The sequence below is a fragment of the Azolla caroliniana genome, unplaced genomic scaffold, assembly GCF_043228905.1.
Source record: "Azolla caroliniana isolate FFs.n. ecotype wild unplaced genomic scaffold, voAzoCaro1.0.p SCAF_8, whole genome shotgun sequence".
Lineage (NCBI taxonomy): Eukaryota > Viridiplantae > Streptophyta > Polypodiopsida > Salviniales > Salviniaceae > Azolla > Azolla caroliniana.
The window spans coordinates 22,071,803-22,079,973 of NW_028230443.1; the positions used below are offsets into that span (position 1 = coordinate 22,071,803).

The 8,171-nt window shown below is 38.6% G+C and overlaps 1 protein-coding gene across 1 annotated transcript; it reads right to left on the reverse strand.

Moving 5' to 3' along the window:
- Positions 1 to 2,414: 2,414 nt before the first annotated feature.
- LOC147861359 (pentatricopeptide repeat-containing protein At1g03540-like) lies at positions 2,415 to 5,270 on the reverse strand. Its single transcript, XM_087323833.1, has one exon. It carries the CDS (start codon positions 5,132 to 5,134, stop codon positions 2,576 to 2,578), a length of 2,559 nt encoding a protein of 852 aa, XP_087179959.1. The 5' UTR covers positions 5,135 to 5,270; the 3' UTR covers positions 2,415 to 2,575.
- Between the last annotated feature and the right edge of the window lie 2,901 nt (positions 5,271 to 8,171).

Here is an 8,171-nt window from a genome sequence, read left to right on the forward strand (position 1 = left end):
TCGCACGGCCCAACTTACAGCTTCAGTAAGAGATTTTGGATCATCATGGAAGGTAAGAAGTAAATCCTTCACATCATTGCGCAGGCCTTGACGAAATTGGTCCATTAATGCCGCCTCATCCCATGGAATATCACATGCTAGAAGGCGAAAATCTGCAGCATAAGCTGAAGCGGGACGATCTCCTTGTCGTAATCGCCTAATTTTGTTTATTGTAGTCCTCATACTATCAATGTCTCCAAAGTTGGCTTGGAACTCATTAATAAACCCTTCAAAATCTTCTAATAATGGTGAGTGCTTCTCTAGGAGTGGTGCAAACCACGCTAATGCAGTACTCGTTAACAAGGTACCAACTAGACACACACGAGCAACATCAATTGGGTAACAGCTAGGATGCAATTTAATCACAAGTCGTACCTGATTTAAAAATCCACGAAATTGAGACCTTGTACCATCAAACTTGGCCGACAGACTAATCTTGGGTTCCTTCGACGAGGTTTGAACTTCCGCCGCTTCTTGTTGCAATAGAGTAGTCTCCAATTGATGCACCCGTTGAGATAATTCTTCATATTGTTGTACTTTCTTAGCACTTGTTGTAGGTCTCCCAACAATCTTTGATTTTCATGCTCTAGTGCCACGAATTTGGTTGTTAGCATTTCGAGCTCGGAAAGAACACGCATATATTCTTGCTTGCTAACGAACTCCATAGTTGCGACAGAAAATTGCTAGATTTGCCTGAATAAGGTTAAGATAAGAAGAAGAAGTCGGAGAAGAAGAAAAGAGTTAGATTAGGTTCAAACTGTCGTGACTTGAGAATAGGAGAGAGATAAATAAGATGACAATAGAAGGTAGAGGGAGAGAGAGAGAGAGAGAGAGAGAAAGAAAGAACACTAGAAATGGAAAAAGAGTTTATATTATAGGAGAGCAAGGATTACAAAGAGTAGGCTAAGGGGCTACAAACTGGTGTTGAACCGAATAAGTTGTGATGAATGAATAGACACCTATTTATAGGTCCTTATAGAGTATTCTAGAATGTTCTAGAATATTTTAGATATTTATGATATTTAATATAATAATGGAATATCCTAGAATGTTCTGGAATACTCTAGAATGTTCTAGAATACTCTAAATATCTTATAATAACTAATAATACATTTATCATAACTATACATCATATATGTTAGTATAATGGTTAAAGGTCTAACATATAGACCAAGACGTCTTGGGCTTGAATCCTTGTAAGGCCAAAATGTATGTTGTCATGACATTGACCTCTTACACATACGACACCAAACGCATATCATTTACATAGAAATCAAGCTATTGACCTCATACGCAAATGTAACATATGTATGTCATAATACACAATTGAGGTATTAACCTCGTACACATACGACCCTAATCACATATTAAATATATGTCAAATGAGGTATTGACCTCGTGCACATATGTAAACGTTTTATATAACCAATTAATTACCACTACAACATCATTGAATTAATGAAAAAAAAATTACATATGACCATATACATGATTAGAAGGGAGAAGAAAAAATAGAAAAAAAAAACAAGAAAGATTACCGAAGTTCCTTTGTTGGTCGTTGTCTGAATCAAGGCCGACCGCACATCGATCGATCACCATCAATCAAGAAGACAAAAGACAACAAAAAAAACATTAGAACATGAGCTCTAAAACCAATTATTAGAGATATGCCCTAATGTAAGCATATGATAAGGATAAAAGATAGATAGATAGAAAGGAGAGAGAGAAAGAAGGGTGTCGATCCACCCGACCACCCTCGAGCAAAGGGATCGAGACGGACTCAAGCCTCGATAAGCGTCCTATACCACCGTCGTGGCGTCGAGTCGTACCTGGTGCTGGCGCGCTCACTACAAGAGTTGACCCACCACAAGAACAGAGTCTCGACGTAGTCAAAAGATGATGAAATGAGGGTAGCTAAGCCTCTTATTTATAGTGATACCCAAGGCCCCCAGACAAGTTCAAACTTGGCCCAATGGGTTGTCTCAATCCCGAGGATTAAAAGTAATCATCCCCTTCTTTATACTCTCCTATAGAATACTACGGTAAATTCTCACCACGAGATATTATATGGTCATGCCCGTAACAATTTCGGTTGCCAATTTCAACTCAACCAAGTCTTGCAGTTGATTATATATTTAGGATTTTAGTTGTAACTTTTAATATTCTCAAATCTGGAGGTGTTCCTTCATCTATACACTATTTCTCCAAAGGTAAAATTTACATTAAAGTGGTGGCTTCATTGGTGTTCTTTGCTCATTGGAAGTTTCATGGTCCTATTTCAACAACTATAAGTGGTCATCTTGACATTCATGGGGTAAGTTTGAGCATTTGAGTTGCTTCTGAGTCAACATTTAGACAAAGGCAAAAGAAGCATGTAATGCACATGGAAATTTTTAGCTATCCTAGAAATAAACATGTCAAGATAACAATAAGCATCTTGCTTGTTGGAGCCTTCCATGATGTGACGAAATGTTGAATCATTCATCATTAAGTCAAAACATTATGCAAGCAATCTACCTCTAACAATATAAGGGTTTTAATTTTGTTTGTCAACTACCTGTACCAGCCGCATTCTATTAAACATTAGTTGTGCCTCCATTCCCATGCCAGCTGCAGCATATATATTTGACAATGCTACATATGGCTCAGGATTCTGTGAATCTAATCGAAACAGTTTCTTTGCAACACGTTCCCCTCGTTCCACATCAATTTGTTTTCGGCAAGCACCAAGCAAGGTTGTCCAAGATACAACTGTTGGATCATGTGGCATGTCAGCTATAAGTGCTTCAGCCTCATCTAACTTTCCTGCCCTCGCCAACAAATCAATCAGACAATTAAAAAGATCTGTTCCCGCAGTCATGCGAATCATAGAATCAAAGGCAATTTTCACCTCATCTACCAGCCCATCATGACTGCAGGCAGAAATTATGCTAATAAGAGTGGCTTTGTTTGGCATCAGCCCTTCATTAAACATCTCATTTAAGAGATGAAGAGCTCTCTTGCCATGTCCATATTGAGCATTTGCTTGAATGATGGCAGTCCATGAGTCTATGTTTCGTGTAGACAATGCATAGAACTCTCTTTCTGCAAGTTCAACATGGCCACAATTCGCGTACATGTTCAGAAGTGTTGTTTGCACCTTCTCATCGAATTGAAGTATAGAAGATGCTATTGCAGCATGTATTTGATGACCCTTTGATAAAGTGTTTTGGCCAGAGCATGCCTCAAGGATGCTCACAAATGTCGAGCTGTTTGGTAACAAGCCTTCCTGTTGCATTTGATCAAATCGTTGGAAGACCTTCTTTCCATTACCACTTTGGGTTAATCCAGGCATCAGAGCATTCCATGAAGCAACATTTCTATTATTTTCACCAAACAGAGTGCATGCATCCACAAGGCTATCACATTTACAATACATGGATATTAATGAAGTCTCTATGACCACATCTAACTCCTGTGGTATTGCTACAAGGCATGCATGTATTTTCTTTGCTTTTGGTAGCATGCCTTTGCCAAGGAATGCACACAGAATGCTTGTATATGTGACTTTGTCAGGAATTTCTCCTTCCCCATGCATACGTTCGAACATGTCTAGGGCATTATTGATCTGATCAACCTGAGCATGAGCTGAGATAATGACACTCCAGGATACTATATCTTTTTCTGGCAACTCACAGAACAACCTTTGTGCACATGCTAGGTTGCCACATTTTCCATACATGTTCAGTAAAGCTGTTCCAAGCACTGCATTGGAGCTATATTCCATTCCTATAATACAACCGTGAATCCATGTGCCCTGAGAAATGGCTTTCAATGAGGAACACGCATCAAGAACACCAAGAAATGTGACTTCACTTGGCAAAACCGCTTCATTAAGCATTTGCTGAAATAGATGAAGTGCTTCTCCATGATGAGAATTCCCAGTGCACCCTGAGATCATAGCGTTCCACGAAATCACATTCCGTTCATGCATATTTCCAAAAGTCTTGTATGCATCAACCAACCTACCACATTTGCTATACATTTCGATGATGCCAATATTCAGGCTAGGATCAAATTCTAGGTTATTCTCAATGATACAAGTATGAAGCCAACTCCCTATATTTACTTCAACTTGGCTACCACATGCATCTAGGAGAGGAAGGTAGATAAATTTGTTGAGTGACATGTCATTGTCAAGCATAGCTACTGTTAAGCGAAGGGCCCTATCCAGGTTCATATCCTTAGCAAACAAAGATATAATGGTGTTCCATGAAGAGACAGTCCGGTTAGAGAGTGAATTGAATATCCTGAAGGCATGTTCTAGGTTGCCACATTTGGCATGCATGTTCATGAGAGAGATTCCCACTTCCACATTGGAACCTGCTTTGGTCCCTCTGATATTCATTTCTATCCATGGTTCATCAAGCATCAATCCTTGCTTTGTACATGCATCAAGAAGACTAACAAAAGTAATGGCATCAGGCACGATAGGCCCAAGCTTCATGTCTTCAATCAATCGAATAGCTTGCTTCATGTGCCCATGCTGAGCATATACTGTTATCATTGCATTCCACACAATAACATCTCGCTTTGTGATCTCAGAAAACATCTCTTGTGCATTGTCTACACTTCCACACTTCCCATACATGCTTATAACAGCTGTTCCTACTGAGGATTCATAAATAAATTCGCTGAATACACACAGAGCGTGCAGTCTTTTCCCAACATACAAATCCACTTTTTCAGTGGTACAAGCTAACAGCATGTTGAGAAAGGTAACCTTCTCTGGAAGCAATGCTTGCTGATATATCTGATTGAAAAGCTGAAATGCATCTTTGGTTTTTCCAAACAGATCAAAAGTCGCAATCATTGCATTAAAAGAAACCACGTCTTGCTCTAAAAGCTTATCAAACAAAATCTCTGCATCGGGCAAGCTACCACATTTCGAATACATGTTTACAAATGCAGTTCCGACCACTGTATCCCTCTCTAGCTCGGTTCCTTGAATGCAAGCATGCAATCTTCTTCCTTCTTCCAACTCTTGCTGCTTTTCGAATGCAGAAAGAACTCCAACTAGAATGAATCTGTCAGGAAACATGCCCTCCATGGCCATCTGATTGAAAATCCGAATAGAGACCTCAATTTTCCCATTCTCCGCGAACGATCGGATGGCGAAGTTCCAGGAGAAGTGGTCTTTGAGGTGGAAAGGGAACGAATCAAAGACGGAAGATAGTTCACGCAAAGCTCCGAGGGCTCCATAGGCCCGTAGGAGTAAGTTGCAGAGGAATGCGTTCTGTTCGAGTCCACGATGGAGGAGGTCGCCATGGATGGACAGAGCGCAGGGTAGGTTCTCTGCAGAGCGCAGAAGCGAAGCGAAATGGGCATGGCTCCGAAGCATGTGTCTGTATGTATGTATGTGTGTTGAAAACTGATATGTGTGGCTTAACGGTTAAAACGGTTCGTTTCGGTTTTAATCGGTTTGATGGTTTAGAGTTGCCAATTTGTTTATTTTTTAATTATTTTTTTTAAACAACCTTTTCATTTTAAGCCTAATTCTCACACCTTAGGAATAAATCTTTAAAGTTTTGAAATTTTGAAATTTGAAGATTTGGATTTTTTGTAACGGTTTGGTCAAAACAATTGCAACTTAAATAGTTTCGTGGTTTGGTTCGGTTCTGTTCAAGTTTCAAATTTTTTAAATAGTTTGGTTTTAAACCGGTTTGATTTTGACACTCTCGAACCGAACCTTTGTCGATTGTCGATGGCAACCCAAATAGATGCATGCCATTCATTACCCTACCGACACATCTCGAGTCAAGTCAATATGCTCATTATTGAGTGGTTCGACATTAGCTTTGTTTGCACAACTATTAGAAGTGGAGGCCTCCATGGTTAATATGATTTTGAAGAATTTGTTGAGGAACTCAAATCATGTTTTTGAGACACGGATAGTATAATGACCATCATCAGCAAAAACTTGATGGCTTCAACGAGTGGATCAACCAATATTGATGTATACAGTTGAATTTTGCCTTCTTGCTTGTGATATTTGTTCCCTAGGATGAACAAACTTCAATGGTATGATTTCACTATGGGCTTCATAACTATGTTAAGAATCTTCGTCAAACTTTTATCAAGGAGTTGATCTCTCCCTAAGGCAATCAATGGAGTGGGATGGAGTGACACTCGACTTTTTGAGCAACTTTCAAAACAACTAAGGGCAAGACCAACTACACGTCAAGTTGTTGCAAAATGGCCACATAGATAACCATTTAAAACCCCGATGGATCCTCCCACACCAATGGATATTGAAGGAACACTTCGAAAAGGGCCTTTATTGGATGATGAAAAACAACTTGGTCATGTAATTGTATATGATTGTAATGTGGTGGTCTAGGGGCACATAGTTGTGGATTGTCCCCAAGACTAAAGCATCAAGTAAATTGAATCGTCACCATTGATAAACCCGATTCTAGCTCATTAGAGATAACTAACATTCCTATTAGCCTAAGCATATCAAATAGATTTTAACTCCTAGGTCAATTAAATGAGGAAGTGAATGAACAATTCCAACTAGAATCAGAGCCATTTTGTTGGACAACCCAATACCGTCAAAGACTATTCCTAGCATTAGTTCTATTTCATCCAAGCAAGCTAACAAAGTTTTCTTGATTCAAGTAGATATTAGCACATATGTTTGTCATCAAGTTTACGTTCTAACTCTGTTAGGAAATTCTTGTTTCATGGATAGAGATTTTGTATTGTTGTATCAAATATCTTTATATAAACTATCCTTTCCAACTTTTATAGTAACCATTGACGGTTGCCCCACAACTTCTACAAATATAGTTGAAGAGTATGAGTCTTATATGAGTACTCTTAGGTGACTTACCATGTATATTATCTTTCAATATGACTTGCAACCACGAGCATTTGATTCTCCTTGGTTTGTTCAAGCTTCGTAATACATATATTAATTGGAAAGCTTGAGAAATTAAGAGAAGAAAACTAGGCAATCAAGAATTTCAACGTGATGATGTCACGACACAGTGAGTGTGTCCATGACCGTTGATTTTATTAGGTGAGAGGATCAACCTCACAAAATTTGAGTTGTCTAATTACAAGAGCTACGCAAATGCATGGTTAAGGTCGGTAAAAGTTTTTTTTCCCGAAAAAAAAAACTCCTTTCATTAGTTATAAAAGTTTACAGATGAGGGTATTATATACAAATCCCCGTAGGGACACAATAGTTCCATCTTATGTGGATGCCCATTGACTCAAGAAAGGGAGAGGACGACCATTGGTGGATGAAGGCTGGTCGTTGTCTTTCAACTCCATCGGAATATTTTTTGTTTGGTCTCTTGAGGCAAAAAAACTTTTACTGACCTTAAACATGCATTTGCATCTACACATAGTCTATCCCATGCTAATTTACGTAAACCATTTCTACTTGAATTAATCCATCTTTTCACTATTGGGAGTGTCTATCATAGCTAAGAGTTGTTGGGCAATTACATACAATATCTTTTAATGCACAAATATTCAATGCTCCTAGATCAACTATGAAGTTCATGATAAAGAACTTTTGGCCATTGTTGATTCTAATATCCATTTTTTAGAAGGATCACCTCATCAAGTCATGGTGTATAGCGATAACAAGAACCTTACTTACTTCTAGAATGTGTGAGTTCTAAATAGGAGACAAGCTCATCGAGCACAATATCTCACTCGTTTTGATTTCAAGATTACATATAGGCACGAGACACAACAAGGAAAACCATGTGGTTTACCATGACACCTGTAATTCGCACCTTTACTTGATGAGCTTGCCTTTGAAAATTAGAAGAAACTTATTTTGGGGCCGGCATGAGTCCGAGTGACCACAGTTTTTAAGATACAAATAGACTCAAGCATGTTTGAGATTGTCCACCATGATATTCAATTGGTTCTTTTCACTCAAGAAATTTTGGATCATATTGATTCGAGCCATGCTTGCTTAAAAAAACAACAACACACACACACACACACGTGGATTACAAGGAATTCAAGTGTCATAATGGACTATTACAAAGGTTTTCTCTATATCATGGGAGGGCCTTCTTGTCTCAAAATATTAGAATATTATCATTCGGCTTACATGGTTGGACATT